We start from the raw sequence: 18,962 nt of genomic DNA on the forward strand, positions 1-18,962 counted from the left end.
CACAAATGAGTGTGGATGACAAATAAAGATATATATGAGGATAGTTTGACTTCTAAAGCTGTTCTACAGACAAGACGAGGTAGCACAAAGGTAGCCTGTCAAAAGTAATTTGCATCAGAAATACATTTTTCTTCAGTAGTGATGATTTTTTTCCCTCCAGGGTTTTTTGATTCTATTAAATACATTTATGTTGTATGCACACGTTATGGTTTTTAACTGGAAGAACCCAGTGAGAAACCTGACCGACGAATGGGCAGTGTGACTTGTGAAGCCAGTGTTAGTGGAAGGAGTCATAGAATCATTGAGGTTGGAAGAGACCCTTGGGATCATCGAGTCCAACCATCTCCCCTACTCTACAAAGTCCTCCCCTACACCATGTCCCTCAGCACTGCATCTAAACGGCCCTTAAACACATCCAGGGATGGTGACTCCACCCCCTCCCTGGGCAGTCTGTTCCAATGCCCGACCACTCTTTCTGTGAAAAATTCCTTCCTAATGTTCAGTCTAAACCTCCCCTGCTGGAGCTTGAAGCCGTTCCCTCTCGTTCTATTGTTAATTACCTGTGAGAAGAGACCAGCACCAACCTCTCTACAGTGTCCTTTCAAGTAGTTGTAGAGAGTGAAGAGGTCTCCCCTCATCACTCAGGTCACTGCTGATGAGTCCTCAGGTCACTGCTTCTCTTGCAGCAAAAAAATATTCCCCGGTAACAAGTGCTTCAGCAGCAGCCACCAGTAGAGGATAAAGCAATAAAAGTATTAAAGAGGAGAATTAGATTCTACAGAGGCAGGAAACACAGCCATCAGCTGAAAAGGCTTGTTACAACATGATGTGCAGGCACACAAGTGTGCTCAGCCCTGGCAAACCTGCACCTCAGCTGCTGCTGTCCTCCTGTGTGATACTGTGGACAAGTTGCTTCATCTCTTCTTCTTTTTCTTCTCACCCCTGGACTCCCCTTTGCAGTTTAAAAAACTCCTTTAGCCAAGGAGGCTCTTGCTAACTTTTGGCTCAGTGCAGTGGAACTTGTAGCTTCATTGCGGCCTTGATGTGTTGCTGCCAAGTGGTACACACTGGGAGTGTGTTTCATGGCAATCACTCACCCTGATTTTCTTTGTTTTTTTTTTTTTTTTATTTCCCCCCCCTCCCCATCCTTCACCCCCAAAAGGATTTTGCAGACACAATCCCTGGGCACGGTGGGATAATGGATCGCTTTGACTGTCAGTACCTGATGGCCACTTTTGTGCATGTCTATATCACCAGTTTCATAAGGTATGGCCTTCTTACAATATTGAACTACTTCAGCTTGCACAGGAGCTGTGCCATGGGTACTTCATAGGAGCTATGTTCTGCACTGGTAGCACCAGGTTTCTAAATCTGATTTATGCCATGGTTTCAAGTAGAGGACTATTGAGAAAACTGATGTCGCTGCCTAGGGTTGGTGTCAGGTTCAAGCTCTGCCTTCATGTTTTGTCGCTGCTGTTAAAATCTGGGTACCCTAAGCACCAGAAAGACTTGTGTAGCAGCTTCTTAGAAGTTTTCCTACAATTTCCTGGTTACAGAGAGGTATGAAGATGGGGGTTTGAGCAGGAGGGTTGCTGCAGCATCTGCTTTCCAGGAGTGGTTTCAGAAGGGCTGCGAGTTCCAGTATTTCTCAGTCACTCCACTTGGGATTTCCTGTTCAAGATGAAAATGCTATGGTTGAAGAGAGGAGGAGACAGCTTCTTACAAATACTGCTCATCTTCCCTGAACCAACCTGCCTTTCCAGAAGAAATAGTGGGAATGATGATTTTCTTAACAGTCAGTCATTTTAGTTCCTGGGGCAGGGGGAGAATCCAGGGGCTGGGGGTGTCCAAACTTGATACACGCCCTTAGTTTTGTAAATGGATATGGCTAAATAATTATACCTAATCAGCAACAGATTGTTTGCCTTGTATTCAGTCCATCTTAGAAGCGGATTGTAAATAAGTGACTAGCTAAAAATGAGGCTGTTACTTAGAAAAAGCTTGGTTTAACTTGTGGTTTCCTTCACCTGCTTGGCCAGCTTTCCATTTAGTTCGATAGCACACACCTTGTCTGGCAACTGATACTAAACTAAAAAAGGTCTGTTGGTGAAAAAATGTTGATTACAGTGATTGAGGATGAATCAGTGAATGTTAAATTTGTCATAAGCCGCCTTAATATCCCTCTTTGACAGCAAATACAAGAAATACTTTTTAGTTTCTGTTCAGATTGAGCAAAGGAGAATGCTTGCCCGTGCATCCTGAGGAGTTAGACTGGGAGAAACCCATAACTTGGTGTCCCCAGAAAAGGGAAGGCCTTGTTTATGCAGTAAGAATTATATGGAAAGCTGTCAAAAAGTTTCTGTAGAACAAAAAAAAAAAAAATTAAAAAATTGTCTTTTTTCATTGACAGGGGTCCAAATCCCAGCAAATTACTGAAGCAGCTGTTGATCCTTCAGCCTGAGCAGCAACTAAGTGTGTATAAAACCCTGAAATCTTACCTCGTTGAAAAAGGGATCCTGTAGGCATCTCTGAGAGGGCAGCTTCTCAAAAAGGAGCACTAGAAGAAACCTCCATTTACAAGGAGCCTGCGGAACAGCATTGCAAATGTGCACATAGATAATAGCAAAAGGAAGAGTGGTTTGTGGGCCAGAAGAGGTGAATGTTTCCTTAAATGAATGTGAATGCTTCCGACTTCCTATTTGGACACAGAAAATCTCTTTACTCCTAAAATAATGAAAATGCTTGCAAAGTAACAGTACAAATGCTGTATATTTTAGTTCCTGAAGTAGATGGCAGCAGTCTTCCTTCAGCACCGAGCCTGACAGGCTTTGTATTTAATTAAAAAAATATATATATATTAAATTCACTGTTAGTTTTAAACGAGTTATTTAATATTGTTTAATTTATCAATCTATTTTTGGTCCCCAGTGGTTACTGAAGCATAAACAGGTAGCCCAGTGCAGAAATGACAATTGGCCAGAAAATACTTGTTAGCCTGGTCAAAGGGGTGCTTAGAGCCTGCTGTATCAGACTTACCTGGATTTACTAAATCACTATGAAGTTTGAACTTAGCTCTGTTTTTAATGAAACAGCTTTCTTATGAAACTATTTCATGCTTATGAGAGAAAAAAAGTACCTTTTACTGAAGTATAGCTGGGCTGTTTGGGTTGTGGAGCTGCTATTTTATTTTTTGGTTAATGTTCTGGATTATAAACAAGCATCTACATCCAAGAATAGAGATTATCTGAAGAAAATGGGATTCTCCAACCCAGTAAACAGATTGGGGAGAATCTGGAGTTCAAGACCCTGGTTTCCATGGCCTGGTCAGTGTCTGAAGACAGTAATTCAAGCCTTATTCCTTGTGCCTCATAACTACCGTGTAGAATGGGGGTATTTCCTTCTTTTTAAAAGCACTTCAAGGTCCCAAGTAAAAAGTAAAGTTTAAGTGCTATTTTATTAACACGTTACTCAGTGAAGGCAGGAACTTTTGTCTCAGGAATGTGCACAGTGCAAGACAGGATGCATGGCTCTTTGGCTGTGTTATTATTTATTGAGAAGGTCCTCAAGCAAGCTTGGGTATCCACAAATGGAGAATTTTTATAGAAAGCAGCTATTCTGTAGACTTGGTGGGGCATAGGAGGAAAGCTGATGCTCTGTCATTCTCAATCCTAGCTGTTTTCAAACTCTTTTCATCATGTGACATGTCTTGATGCAAATCAAAATGTAAGCTGCTTTTTTTTTTTTTTTTTTTCCTGAAATGACAAAAATGGCTCCTGTACAAACAAAGCACAAATGCCAATTTTGTTTTGGTGTTACTGTACCTCGATACGATTGAATTTTTCCAACTAATTGTAAATAAGTTTCTCCTGCGGTGAACGTACCGAAGCCACGTAGATGTGTGTGTATATATATATATATGGAAAATATTAAAAGGTGTATGTATATAAAAGATGAAAATTTTAAATGGTTGGTGCTACTTGAGGATAAAACCATGGAGAAAATCCCTAGGGTGGGTGATAAGCTGTATCTGTGAAATTCAGGCTGCTTTTTGTTGACCTGAGAGCACCATGGACTCTGTTTTGCACGTAGGCTCTTGGTAGCCTGTGTGTGAAAAAACACCCCTGTAAAACAGGGTGTAAAACAAAACCCAAGTCCAAAGCAATTCCTGTGGATGTCAGGTTTTTTGGCAGGATGAAATGATGTCTGAGCTGGAGATTGCAGTCCTGTATTGAAGGAACACTCCCAAGAAAGTTCCTAACTCCCCCAAAAAAGTTGCCAGCTGCTCGGTCCGTCAGTGGCTGCGCAGCTTGGTTTATTAATTTGTGGTTTATTCATTTATTAATTTCTGGTTTATTCATTGAAGGGGACTGAATCTCAGCCCTTTCACTGGGAGGTCAAAAGGGAGCACAGCCCAGGGAGAGGGAGAGGTGGAAAAGTGGTTTTTAAAAAGAAGGGAAGGAAAAAATGAGAGGGCGACCAAAGTAATGGAGCTGGAAAACTAATTTTTAGATGAGGCTTTGGTTATATATGGGACTTTGGTTAGATGCTTATTAAAAAAAAAAAAAAAAAAAAAAAAACCAAAACAGCCATCCTGGGTATTTAAAATAAAAAAAAATTAAAAGTTTAAAAGTTATATATATATTGAAGATATATAGAAAGGTAATTGTTACTTCAGAAACTTGAACTTTTTAGTGTAATTTTATAGCATGTATAATAAGGAAGTTAAAATATATTTTAGCATTTAATACAACAGAGCATTTGAAATTAATTGCTGTCTATTTGCACAAGGGAAAGTTCGCCAGTGAGATTCTGCTGTTCGAGGTTAAAATGAAGAAAGGATCACTTGTGAGTTCACTCCTTAATTTTTTCTGGCTAGAGCAATAGCTTAGGCTTGGTGTAAATAAAGCCCAGGGGGACCTGTCACTGGGAAGTGACAACGAGGCTTGCTTTCTATGAAGTGCATTTTCTCCACTTGTTACTGCTCTTAGTTCAGGCACTGCAACAGGATCAACAAGAAATTTAATTTAATTTTTACACCAGTGATTCTTTTCATTTGCACTTTTGTTCCAAGTTGCTAGAATTACCCCTTGAGCAAAAAAAAAAAAAAAAAAATAAAAAATTGTACATTATGTAAATATTGTAAATGGTATGAGCATCTGATGTCCTGGCCTGTTTTAGTTTGACTGCTTCAATCTTTCATTGAAGCAGGTATTGTGAAAAAAAAATAAAATAAAAAATAAAACTGGGACAGAAATGCTCCTGTCTTTTGTAGCATGCAGAGTGGGTGGAGATTTCTTAACAAGAAATATTTCATATTATTCCTTAAAGTTGCGTTCTTTACAGCAAAGCCTGCTATTAATTTCCTACCTTTTGCCTCCCAAGACTTCAGGCAGGCCTTGACTCGCTGCGAGTGACTCGTGTGTTGTGCCTCCATCTCCAAAGACGTGCAAATTCATCATCCTCTCCAAAAGGTGTTCACTTCAACCTCCCAACAGGTCCATGTCCTTCCTGTGCTGAGGACTCCAGAGCTGGACACAGAGCTCCAGGTGATGCTTTCATTGCCCTCCCCAATGACTTCCCTCTCTGTAGGAGATGCTGCTGCCCTGCCAGCACACCAGTGAGAGGCTGGAGGAGGCTGCCATGGGCATCAAAGCCTGATCCTGGCTCTCCTGGTGCTCCCCCTGGTTCACAACCAGTAAGAGAGGTTGCTCGCTTGGGCTAGACCCAGAAGTGCTGCAGTGTGTGCAGGGCTTGCTTAAGGGGTGAGGAGCACTGGGACCAGTTCTGGGCTCCCCAGTTCCAGAAGGAGAGGGAACTGCTGGAGAGGGGACAGCAGAGGCTACAAAGAGGATGAGGGGCCTGGAGCATCTCCCTTACGAGGAGAGGCTGAGGGACTTGGGGCTTTTGAGTCTGGAGAAGAGAAGGCTGAGGGGGGATCTGATCAAGGCTTAGAAATACTTCAAGGGAGGGTGTCAAGAGGATGGGGCTGGTCTTTTTTCACTGGTGCCCAGGGACAGGACAAGAGGAAACGGGCACAAACTTGGCTATAAGAAGTTCCACCTAAAGATGAGGAGGAACTTCTTTGGGGTGAGGGTGGCAGAGCCCTGGCAGAGGCTGCCCAGGGAGGTGGTGGAGTCTCCTTCTCTGGAGACATTCAAACCCCCCCGGACACGTTCCTGTGGGACCTGCTCTGGGTGGCCCTGCTTTGGCAGGGGGTTGGACTAGATGATCTCCAGAGGTCCCTTCCAACCCCATGGGATTCTGTGATTTGTAGGGGCACTTCCTGGGAGGGCCAGGTGGGACTTTGGTGTCTGGTCACAAGGATGGCACTGCTACTCCTGGCCACCAAAGCAATGGCAGAGAGGGGAGGGTGCAGCAATGCCAAGACTAAAGCTCCTGCTCGGGGAGGACTCAGTGACTCCTTTTCCCACCCCGCCGTGTTCCATCTCTGGAAACACCAGTGATCTTTCCTCCTCCTCCTTGGTGTCAGGGGTTGTGAAAGTTTTGGAACCAGACCTCCCTTTGCCCTTCACCTCCTGCAGCCTCAAACAGGCTGGGTAACAAACACGTCTGGTCTCTGCATTGTGAAGATGACCGTAACCTCTGTGAGATGCCATCAGCACCTCATGCCTGCGCCGTGCACACAATCACAGAATCTTCTAGGTTGGAAGGGACCTTAAAGATCATCTTGTCCAACCATCAACCTAACTGACAAAAATAGACACCCACACAACAAACAAGGAGCATCATCACTAAACCAGACCTCCCAGCACTACATCAACCCGTCTTTTGAACACCTCCAGGGATGGGGCCTCAACCACCTCCCTGGGCAGCCCATTCCAATGGCTGAGAACCCTTTCAGTGAAAAAATTTTTCCTAATATCCAGCCTGAACCTCCCCTGGGGCAACTTGAGGCCATTTCCTCTTGTCCTGTCGCCTGTGACTTGAGAGAAGAGACCGACCCCCACCTCTCTACACCCTCCTTTCAGGGAGTTGGAGAGAGCAATAAGGTCTCCCCTCAGCCTCCTCTTCTCCAGGCTGAATAACCCCAGCTCCCTCAGCCTCTCCTCATAAGACTTATTCTCCAGACCCCTCACCATCTTTGTCGCCCTTCTCTGGACCCGCTCCAGCACCTCGATGTCTTTTTTATGGTAGGGGGCCCAAAACTGGACACAGTACTCGAGGTGAGGCCTCACCAGTGCCGTCAGCACCTCCTCCAACTTCAAGGAAACTGCTGGAGAAGCACAGCAAGACCCTTCCCGTGGGCTGCATCTACCTCCTGCTGCTCTGCTGAGGAAAGGAAGGGGGGAAAAAAGCCCGGGCTGAGTTTTCTCCTGTCGGACAGATCATGCTTTGGACTATTCTATGCACAGAAACAGGAAATTTGTACCTCCAGCAGACAAAACCCCTTGAAGTCATTGACTTCAGTCGTCCTACGTGGCATCGAAGCCACGCTGCGCGGAGTCTCCTCCAGTCCCTTCCAGTCCCTTCCAGTTCCCTGGAGCCTGCGGGCAGCTCGGGTGTGATGGCTCTTCCTCCTGCAGATGATACTTTCTCCATTGTAACACGGATGTTCAGCAACTTCATGTTGCATAAACTGAGAGGCGAGTCCTGCATCCAACAGAATTCCCAAAACAGGGGGGGTAACGTGTCACCCGTCAACACAGAATCACGGAATATTGAGTTTGGAAAAGACCCTTGAGATCACCAGTTCAACCATCAACCTCACCATTGGTGTGCCACTGAGTAGGATGGACACTGGGATTTCTTGGTTGCATCCTGGCTTCCTAATATTGATGTTTCTTCTGCCAAGGACGGGGACACGTTTTGGTTACTGAAGGAAGAGGTGAAAACAGCTGATACTGTCAGGATTTCATTGGCACAGATGTATCTTTTGCAAGAAAATAGGAAAAAAAGCAACGTCCTCTCACAGTGCAATCAAGGTTGTAAAGCTTCACCCCCGTTAATTGCCACCGGGTCACTGGCCAAAGCTGAGGTGTGATAACAGCAGTTTGTGTCCTCCTGCTCCCCTGCAAAACTCCAGTTTTGGGCTTCGTCCCACCCGTGGCTTTCAGAAGGGCAAGAGCTTTTCCACTTCTGCTGGGAGGACCCTGCTCTTTGATCACACCAAGTCAAACACTCGCGCTATCTGGCAGGAATCGTCCCCACCTCTAAAGAAAACATAACGAGAGAGCACTAATTGCCCAATAGTGGCTTATATTAACTACCTAATACCTAACTGGGGCTGATCGTTGGGGTTTGTGTGTACTTGAAGGGCGTGTGTAGCTCTGAGGACTTTGACTTTGTTCCTGGGGTGAGGGACTATCGTACCCACCACGTGTGGGCTGTCCCAAAGCGAGCTCTGCCAGGCCCAGCAGCTCCAAAACCAGTTCCCGACTTCAAATGCAGATGGAAGCTCTGTCAAACTACAGAGTTTGTACAAACTGTAGAGAGTTTGGAGACAGCCCAGTCCTTTCTTCCTGCAGCAACCAAGATGCCAGCAAGATGCCTCTGGGCAGTTGTCTCATATTTGTTTTGAGGAAGAAAATCGATGTGAAGACCAACATGGCACAACCTTTCCTTTGTATAGTGTCCTTCAGGCTGACTTCCAACCCCTGCACAGCTGAAGCTCGTGATGCTTTGAGGTGTCCCCTCTACCACGTTGCAACCCACCTGGATGATGCCTGAGCCCAGCAGAGTCACAGAATGACATGGGGTTGGAAGGGACCTCTGGAGATCATCTCGTCCAACTCCCCCTGCCAGAGCAGGTCCACCCAGAGCAGGTGGATCCTGGAGCAGAGAGCATCCTACCTCCTGCCTGGTTTGCTCAGATACCTCTCCCAGAACACGTGAGGCCCTGGCAGGGGAGGCTCATAGCATAAACCAGGCAAATTGACTTAGTTTTCACACATTGGAGGAGAAAAACGTGTTTATCTTGAAGATAGTAGAGAGACCCACTCTAAGAGATACATGAGCAGAAGATGGAGGCGGGGAGCTGCTGTTCCAGAGCAAGAACTTGCCAGGACTGGGGTGAAACCCTGAACACAGAGTTCATTCAGTGCATGGGTGGTGGCACCACGAGGTCACCAGCAGGCAGACCCCATCCCCTCGTGCCCCTCTGTCCGGGGCCATGCGCTGTGGTGGGGAGGAGAGGCTGAGCCCTGGCACGTAGGTCTCTTCTCTCAAGTCACAGGCGACAGGACAAGAGGAAATGGCCTCAAGTTGCCCCAGGGGAGGTTCAGGCTGGATATTAGGAAAAATGTTTTCACTGAAAGGGTTCTCAGCCATTGGAATGGGCTGCCCAGGGAGGTGGTTGAGGCCCCATCCCTGGAGGTGTTCAAAAGATGGGTTGATGTAGTGCTGGGAGGTCTGGTTTAGTGATGATGCTCCTTGTTTGTTGTGTGGGTGTCTATTTTTGTCAGTGAGGTTGACGGTTGGACAAGATGATCTTTAAGGTCCCTTCCAACCTAGAAGATTCTGTGATTCTGTAGGAGGCTCCCGGGTGGCACAGAGGACACACATGAGAAGGGATGGCTTGGGCTGAGCGGAGGTGAACCAGGGTGTCCATGCTGCAAGGACAGGCAGAGAGTCTCGCAAGGCAAAGAGGAAACAGCTCTCGAGGAGATGGCTTCTCCCAACAGGCAGCAGACCTCCAGACTTCTTGCCAAAGGATCTTTCAGATGCGTTTACAGGGGTTTGAGGCAAGTCTGGACAACACTGAGGTTTGTTAAATAGATAAAAAAAACGCGTGTGTGGCCTAGGATGAGCTGAAAATCACGGGAGGCCAGAAGACTGTTTGGAGTATCCTACATACTTGCCAGAGCCTTATGCTTTTGTATTTGGAATCATGGAATTGTTGAAGTTGGAAGGGACCTCTAGAGACCATCCAGTCCCACTCCCCTGCCACAGCAGGGTTGCCCAGAGCACATCACTCAGGAGCATCCAGGTGGGGCTTGAAGATCTCCAGAGAAGGGGACTCCACACCCTCCCTGGGCAGCCTCTGCCAGGGCTCTGCCACCCTCACCCCAAACAAGTTCTTCCTCAGATTGGAGTGGAACTTCCCATGGTCCAGCTTGTGCCCGTTGCCCCTCGTCCTCTCACTGGGAACCACTGAAAAGAGTCCGGCTCCATCCTCCCTCAACCCACCCTTTAGACACTTGTCAGCATTGATAAGGTCTCCCCTCAGCCTTCTCTTCTCCAGGCTGAAGAGTCCCAGCTCTCTCAGCCTTTCCTCATCAGGGAGATGCTCCAATCCCTCCATCATCTCTGTTGCCCTTCGCTGGACTCTCTCCAGCAGTTCCCTGTCTCTCTTGAACTGGGGAGCCCAGCACTGGAGGCAGGATTCCAGTTGTGGCCTCCCCAGTGCAGAGCAGAGGGGGAGAATGACCTCCCTCCACCTCCTGGCCACACTCTTCCCTACACAGCCCAGGATCCCATTGGCCTCTTGGCCACAAGGGCCCATTCCTGGCTCATGGAGAGTTTACTGTCCACCAGGACCCCCAGATCCTTCTCCTCAGAAGTGCTTTCCAGCAGGTCCACCCCTAACCTATATTGATGCCTGGGGTTCTTCGTCCCCAGGTGCCTACCTCCCAGCAAGGCTAGCAGCATCCTCATCAGGATATGTCAAAATTCATCTTTCTAGTACATGAAGTGGTCACAGAACAGATGATTTATTGCACTGAAGCCTCCTGGGGTGGCCTCAAGAGAGACGCTGCAGCCTCCTGCATGAGAGCTACAGCCCTTTAGCTGAGGCAATCTTAGATGACGATCGCACTGTTGGAAAAAAAAACCCTCAAAACCCTCATATAACCAGCTTAAAAATAGAGAAACCGTAACAGTCTGGAGAGTTGTGGCATCTGCCATCCCAGCCAGTCTCCTATTCATACCAAGAGGAGCAAGGACCGCACGGGCAGCCAGCTGGCTCGGGGCTGCCCATTGCAAAGCTTGCCCTGAGTCACTCCTGATTTGGTTTTACTCCACATTTTCTTACTGATTTTTTTTACTTTGAGTTAAGATTGAACCAGTTTGCAACAAACAGTATGTCCTGCTACCATTTTTTTTTTTCTTTTTTCTGGGCTTCAGGAAAAACCCAAGACCACCAGGGTGATGTTCTGAAACCCCTAATGCAATAGCGTGGGGGCAGAGGCTGCCCAGGGAGGTGGTGGAGTCTCCTTCTCTGGAGACATTCAAACCCACCTGGACACGTTCCTGTGGGACCTGCTCTGGGTGGACCTGTTTTGGCAGGAGGTTGGACTAGATGATCTCCAGAGGTCCCTTCCAACCCCATATCATCCTGTGATTCTGGGGTAATCTTCCCTGCTGGAAGTCCTGGAGAACACACAGTGGCACTGCACTTTTTTGTGATGCCCAGACGTGTCTGAGAGCCTTTCCCCACTTCCCCCGTGTCATGCCACGTCACACAACCCAAGCCTGGGTGTCACCTGCAAGACAGGAGAGGGAGACCAAACTGGAACAGTGTGGCCGTGGAGGGGGGAAGAAGTGGAAGGTGGAGGTTAGTCAGAAGAGACAACGTCTAGTTTGGCTTTTCCATAAGGAAAATAATTAGTTTTTAACTAATTTTTAAGTTTTTAACAAAGTTAGTGCTTTGTTGGAAGGTGGGAGGCGCTGCTCCTCACCAGCAAGCCTGCTCTGGGTGCTACAGGTGCCACATGCGTGAGGTGACCTGCTCATAAACCCTCTAGCAGCAAGGAGCTTTACTAAGCAGTTGCTCATAATGATTTTTTTTTTGTGTGTGTGAGGCAATTTTCCAAGTCAAATTTGAAGAAATACTTGCTTCCTGGACAGAGGACACCCATACGGAATGGAATAAATACCCAAGGCTGAGGTCCTTCACAGAAGACAAAGCTCCTGGCGTTAGATGGTCTCCACCTGAGGCCTGTTGATGTGAGTAACAAAAAGCACCTGGGCTGTGGTCTAAAGGAGGAGCCTCCCTATCACCTGTGTTTGATCAGGAGGGAAGGTGCCAACATATCAGTCTTTTGGGGGGTTGGAAGGGCTTGCTTCAGGAACTCCAACCACCAGGCTTTCAAAATGTTGAGTATGGTGGTATTTGAAGCTGGCTGAAACTCAGGTTGAAGAAGAGTCTTTCACTCAACCTCCAAGAGTGTGTTTAACCCTCTCTCATCAGGAGAAATGCTTCGTAAAACTTGTTGCTGGCTCAATTCCGTGCTATTAATTTTTTCTCCCAGACCTGATGTGGAAGAGCTGCAAACATCAGCAAAGTGAGCCACACGCCAATTTTTCTTATTAAGGCTCAAAGTCTTGAAGCCAGATGTTTGAGCAGCAGGAGAGGGAAAAATGAGTTCAGTTTCCTGGCGGGGATATAAGCCGTTTGTTGTGTCACGGGGTCTTCTCCACTCCTTGGAGCTGGTTTTCCTGAGTGCTTTTCTCAAAACAAACAGGAAGAATGAAGAAGAAGAATGAAGAAGAAGCTGAAGAATGGCTATCACGTGGAGGAAACCAGAGCAGATCAAAAGGGCTGACCAAGTACACTGCCTTCAGCAGATACGCAGCCCATCAGGGCTGGAGGGTCCACACCCAAATGAGCTCTGCAGAAGTTCAGCATCTCCACCCAGGTGGTGTTTGCTTCCCCAGGAGACGGGCAGGCCATATGAAAGAAGACTGTCCTACCATGGGCTCTCCAGCACAGGTCATAGGCAGAAAGGACAGCTTCTACTGGGCCCAGCTGTGTCTGAATGGACTCCCAGTTTCACCAGGGGTATGGCCCTTCAGAGCTAGAAGGCTGGATGTCCAAATGTACCTGGGAACTTCAGGATAACCTTGGCACCAGGTAATTTTTGAAATGTGTGTAAGATTTAGGTGTTTCAGAACGGGGGTTGCCAAAGGGCAACCCTTTGAGGGGAGACCTTATCAACACCTACAAGTATCTCAAGGGAGGGTTGAAGGAGGAGGGAGCCAGACTCTTTTCAGTGGTTCCCAGTGAGAGGACGAGGGGCAACGGGCACAAGCTGGAACATAAGAGGTTCCACTCAAATATGAGGAGAAACTTCTTCACGGTGAGGGTGGCAGAGCCCTGGAAGAGGCTGCCCAGGGAGGGTGTGGAGTCCCCTTCTCTGGAGATTTTCAAGACCCACCTGGATGCTCCTGAGTAACATGCTCTGACAAGCTCTAGGCAATCCTGCTTCAGCAGGGGAGTTGGACTAGATGACCTCTATGGTCCCTTCCAACTCTAGAAATTCAGTGAAAAGCCACCTGCAGAAAACCTTCTTTACATCCTCCAGCCCTTATGTTTCTGGTCAGAGTGCAGAGTCTTTTGCTACTGTGAAGTACCTGCTGCTGAAAAGAGTGAACAAACTCTTCTCTCCTGAAAGCCAAGCGAGGACCATCGCTCCCCCCCAACACCCAGGAGAGGGGCAGAGGTGCAGCCATCACACCTCCTCCTCTGCTCCAGCAGACAGCAGGGGAAGAGTAGTTGCCCAGCTGAGGGTTTGGTCTCCTCACTGCCTTTGAGAGCACCTCTGTGCTATGTCTTTAGCCTTCCAGTATCTGAAGGGAGCTACAGGAGAGCTGGGGAGGGACTCTTTGTCAGGGAGTGCAGTGACAGGACAAGGGGGAACGGTTTTAAATTGGAAGAGGGGAGATTTAGATGAGATACCAGAAAGAAATTCTTTGCTGTGAGGGTGGTGAGGCACTGGAACAGGTTGCCCAGAGAAGCTGTGGCTGCCCCATCCCTGGAGGGGTTCAAGGCCAGGCTGGATGGGGCTTGGAGCAACCTGGTCTGGTGGGAGGTGTCCCTGCCCAGGGCAGGGGGGTTGGGACTCGATGATCTTTAGGGTCCCTTCCAACTCTAACCATTCTACGTCAGGAATAAGGACCCTCCTTGTTTCCCATGGTGGCCATTCATAGCAGAAATCTTTGATGTGAAGGTCAAAGTGACTGCAGTGACAGGACGAGGGGCAATGGCTTCAAGCTGGAGGGGAACAGATTTAGACTGGAGATGAGGAGAGGGTTCTTCACTGTGAGGGTGGTGGAGCACTGGAACAGGTTGCCCAGGGAGGTGGTTGAGGCCCCTTCCCTGGAGATATTCAAGGAGAGGCTCGATGAGGCCCTGGGCAACCTGGTCTAGTTGGGGGTGTCCCTGCTGACTGTGGGGGGGTTGGACTAGATGGTCTTTGGAGGTCCCTTCCAGCCTGGGCAATTCTATGACTCTATAAGGTTGCCTGAGAAGGAAAATGTGTGTTTAGTCATCCTAAAGGGCAGGGCATTCACCTGCAAAGCTGCAGGTACCGGTCCCAGCACCATTCCTGTGCTGTGTGTGCAGGCTTGGTGTGCTCAGGATGAGTGTGGAGCTGCAGGCCAACGCTCAGGCTGAAGGAGACCCATGTTTCGAGTAGTCCCAGCAGCAGAAGTTGGTGAACCTGGGGAGTTTTGATTTGAAAGCCAGCAGGCATTTACGTTCTCAAAACCCCTCGGGGTTAGTTAGCAGCTGAGCAGGAACCCTGCAGAGCACAAATCCAGATTTGGGTATTTAAATCCCCCATAACCTTTGCCTTTATCTGAGCAAAAGTAACTTCAACTGCATTTTGAGAATACGGCTTCCCAAAGGTGCAGCAGAGGCTGCTGACTCCAGCTTTCACGTTAACTGGAACAGGCTTAATCAAACCACACCACGTTGAACCAAAAGCCTTGGGTTTACGTTGATGGATTTTCCCCCAAGGGGAAACAGAGACATTTGAACAAAGTGAGGGTGGTGGAGCACTGGAACAGGTTGCCCAGGGAGGTGGTTGAGGCCCCATCCCTGGAGATATTCAAGGAGAGGCTCGATGAGGCCCTGGGCAACCTGGTCTAGTTGGGGGTGTCCCTGCTGACTGCAGGGAGGTGGGACTAGATGGCCTTTGGAGGTCCCTTCCGGCCTGGGCAACTCTATGATTCTATGACCAAGTTGCCCCCATGCGATCAGTAGGACTTCCAGGCTAAATACCCTGAGTCAATAGAAAGGAAAAATGTAGGTTCTCAACTTGGGTTCAGAGACAAAAAATAGGGAGGCCGCTCGGCAAAGTGACTGGAGGTGAAGCTCTTCCTTCAGCTCACAGCATCCTCTCCTCTTCTAAGGCCAGATGTACTTTCAAAAGCAGAATGTAAATTTGACCTTAGCCTGCTCACTTGTAAACTGACAAATTATAGTCATTACACAACGAAAGTGATTTCAGGTTGCAAAAATACATATTTACAAACACTTCCTATCTAAAGAGAAATGGAAGGCATAGCCATATGGGTAGCATATAGGCATAGCAGGCCCAGAGAAGGTCAACAGAGCTGGTGAGGGGTCTGGAGAACAAGTCTAATGAGGAGAGGCTGAGGGAGCTGGGGGTGTTCAGCCTGGAGAAGAGGAGGCTGAGGGGAGCCCACCTCGCTCTCTCCAACTCCCTGAAAGGAGGGTGTAGCCAGGGGGGTCAGTCTCTTCTCCCAAGGAACAGGTGATGGTCCTGGAGGAACAAGGAGGACATAGCCTCAAGTTGCCCCAGGGGAGGTTCAGGTTGGATATTAGGAAAAATGTTTACACAGAAAGGGTTATTAAGCCTTGGAATGGGCTGCCCAGGGAAGGGGTTGAGGCACCATCCCTGGAGGTGTTCAAAAGACGGGTTGACATGGGGCTTAGAGCCATGGTTTAGTGATGGGTTTTTTTGTCAGAGTTAGGTTGATGGTTGGACTAGATGATCTTGAACAACCTTCCAACTTAGATGATCCTATGATTCTATAAAAGAAGCCCAGTGACTGACATTCATAGCAGCTCTTAAGGCCAAGGACACCACTGAGTGGGGACACAAGCCTTCACTGAAGTCTCACCCTTCAACCAAAAGATCTTCGCTGATCTAATGAATCACAGAATCACAGAATCTTCTAGGTTGGAAGGGACCTTAAAAATCATCTTGTCCAACCGTCAACCCAACTGACAAAAATAGTCACCCACACAACAAACAAGGAGCATCATCACTAAACCAGACCTCCCAGCACCACATCAACCCGTCTTTTGAACACCTCCAGGGATGGTGCCTCAACCACCTCCCTGGGCAGCCCATTCCAATGCCTGAGAACCCTTTCAGTGAAAAAATTTTTCCTAATGAATCACTGTAAGACTTGGTAGATAACTCTGCTTCTGTTAGGATGGCATCAAAAACAGTGCTATTCCGTAGCCGTTGGTGCACTTGATCTCACTGCAAACCGAGGACGACGTCCTCCAAAGCTTTGGCTAGAAAACAGAGTGGTCTGCATCTTCTATGTTCTTCTAAATACTTTGTCAGCATCAAAGTTATGGTATTTATCTCATCCAACATGCAGCAAATGCAACACCACCCCTTTTGAACAGAGGCCGGGAGCAGAAAATAATAGCTTGTAGACTTCTGCTGCTTATGAGCTTTTTTCCCCCCCAAAGACCTGCAATCAGCAGGAGAAGAGAAGGGCCTGTCTGCTGCAGGTAGCATCACCTCTAGCCACCAGATCACAGACTGTAAATCTCTTGGAGAAAGCTTTAAAGGCTTATTTATTTATTTATTTACAGCCTGTAGAAACTCACGTACCGCAGAATTTCAGAAGAGAGCGTTGGTCAGGATCAGACAAGGTCCCTTTGTGTACTTCAGGGTTGCTTTTTAATGTGTGCAGAGATTTGGCACGTCTTTAACACACGGGTGATTTATTCAGTGGCTCCATAACCCTCACTTCAGACTAATTCCTCTGGTTCATGGTTGTTTGCTTTGGTTTTGTGGCTGAAGCATCTCTATACTCCCATATGGAAAAGGTCCCAGTTGCCTGATAATTTGAATGTTCCTAGGCTAAAAGCTTTGCAAACTTCCCTGTAAAGCAGATTTAATTAAGAGCCAATTTGTCCAGTGTCTTCCACTCCTGCCCCCTTCCTTTTTTTTTAAAGGGCTCATTTGAAAACAAACAAACAGGAACGTTGCCCAAGAAATGTGGTGCAGTGAAGGTGTTTGCATGATGAGGACTTTGTAAACATCCCTGGAAGAATTTTAAGTGGTAGGAACCCAAGCAATGTAACTAAGGAATGATTTTTTTTATATTTTTTATTACAGAATCACAGAATGGTACGGGGTTGGAAGATCTGGAGATCATCTAGTCCAACCCCCTGCCAAAGCAGGGCCACCCAGAGCAGGTCCCACAGGAACGTGTCCAGGTGGGTTTGAATGTCTCCAGAGAAGGAGACTCCACCACCTCCCTGGGCAGCCTCTGCCAGGGCTCTGCCACCCTCACAGCAAAGAAGTTCCTCCTCATGTCCAGGTGGAACTTATTACATTCAAGTTGGTGCCCATTTCCTCTTGTCCTGTCCCTGGGCACCACTGAAAAAAGACCAGCCCCATCCTCCTGACACCCTCCCTTGAAGTATTTCTAAGCCTTGATCAGATCCCCCCTCAGCCTTCTCTTCTCCAGACTCAAAAGACCCAAGTCCCTCAGCCTCTCCCCGTATGGGAGAAGCTCCAGGCCTCTCATCATCTTTGTAGCCTCTGCTGTCCCCTCTCCAGCAGTTCCCTGTCCTTCAGTGCTAAATTTAAGGCAGTTAAACCCTGCCAGGAGGGTGCAATGATAAGGCAGGCTTTGCTATAAGTGGCAGAAAGTTTTAATTCGCTGCTCTGGTTCTGAAGGGTCAGATGATGATCTTTATACCATTACCACTAAAGGAAATAATTTCAACATAATTAACTTGAGCTAACACTGGAACTCTTGGGAACGTGATGGTGTTCAATGCAAGGGGGTTTTGACTTGCTCTTTATCAGGGATGTGATATTACTGTTTGAATTAAAGCAAGTCTTAATTAAACTTGACCTAAGTGAGAATACAGTTGGATTAATAATGCTACTTTTGCTCAAACTGTAGAATTCTAGTATACTTTTAGAGCAGAGAAGGACTAAACTATTGTTTCACTGAGGATTAATAGAGCAATTAATTTTTATAAATGCTGTGCAGCTTCTTTGCTTATGCCCGGTCCTCACATTCTTGTTTCAGTCATTGTTTTTTGAGAAAATGCATTATAAATCAACCTTATTGGTATTAACCTTTATTGTCTATCTAACAACTAGTAAACGGGTTATTTTATGCTTGTGTGCCTTTTCAGAATAGGCTGTAAGGATAGTTGCCTGTTGGGGTTTTTTAAAAAAAATTATTTTTATTTTAGAACAAACACACAAAACACTAAAGCAAAAAAAAAAAATAACCCCTACAGCAAGACTTCCCAGAGACAAGTTAAGAAGAACTTAGAAACAAAGTGCATTCATCTGGGTGGTGAGAGAGACTGGCAGCTGAATGCAATATTTTGAAAAACAGTACTTTTGCCTGGGACTTACACATTAGAATGTGTTTTGGTAATTTAAATAAAACCTATGTCCTTTTGTCTGACTGAAAGGACCAAGCTAGATGCTATACCTTCCCCCCAGTATCTTTAGAGATATTCCACAGGAGCGTGGAATGAGATATTCCTTCATTCCACAAATCCCAGGCTAGTATTTTTTTTTTTTTTTTGAATGCTGCCTGATTTTTCAAGTACAAGAAGGGAGGAGAGGAGGGAGTTGGGTCGTGGAGCTGCCTCCAGAAGAAGCTACTTAGCAACGTGCATCTTCAGAGCAGATACCAGTTGTCTCCTGGTGCAGGATCCACCTGGTCAGTTGTCCTCTGCAAGGCTTTGGAAAAAAAAAAAGCCTCAAAGCAGAGCCAGTAGCTCAAAAATACCTTTTTCATTTTTTTTTTTTTTTAGGGTGTTAGTTGCTGGAGGTGCCTCTTTCAGGTTCCAGCCACCCTGAAGGCAAAGCCTGCAGCCCAAGGCATAGAGGTTGGTCTTGCAGAGTGCACCCAACCTGGTGGTCCCACAGAGCCACAAGCACCTGATCCAGCACCCACCTGGTTGAGAAACTGGAGTGCAATGCCTAAATTAGCTGTATTCACAGACCAAAAACTCAAACTTGAGGGAAAGGATG

General features: G+C 47.1%; 1 protein-coding gene across 1 annotated transcript in view; it reads left to right on the forward strand.

Moving 5' to 3' along the window:
* CDS1 (CDP-diacylglycerol synthase 1) overlaps window positions 1-2,561 on the forward strand; it is a 45,062-nt gene extending 42,501 nt beyond the window's left edge. The window contains 2 exon segments of the mRNA XM_014949810.1: window positions 1,163-1,266; window positions 2,411-2,561. Coding sequence (XP_014805296.1) covers window positions 1,163-1,266; window positions 2,411-2,561 — 255 coding nt within the window.
* Window positions 2,562-18,962: the final 16,401 nt, after the last annotated feature.

The sequence above is a fragment of the Calidris pugnax genome, unplaced genomic scaffold (genome assembly GCF_001431845.1).
Source record: "Calidris pugnax isolate Ruff unplaced genomic scaffold, ASM143184v1 scaffold42, whole genome shotgun sequence".
Classification (NCBI taxonomy): Eukaryota; Metazoa; Chordata; class Aves; order Charadriiformes; family Scolopacidae; genus Calidris; species Calidris pugnax.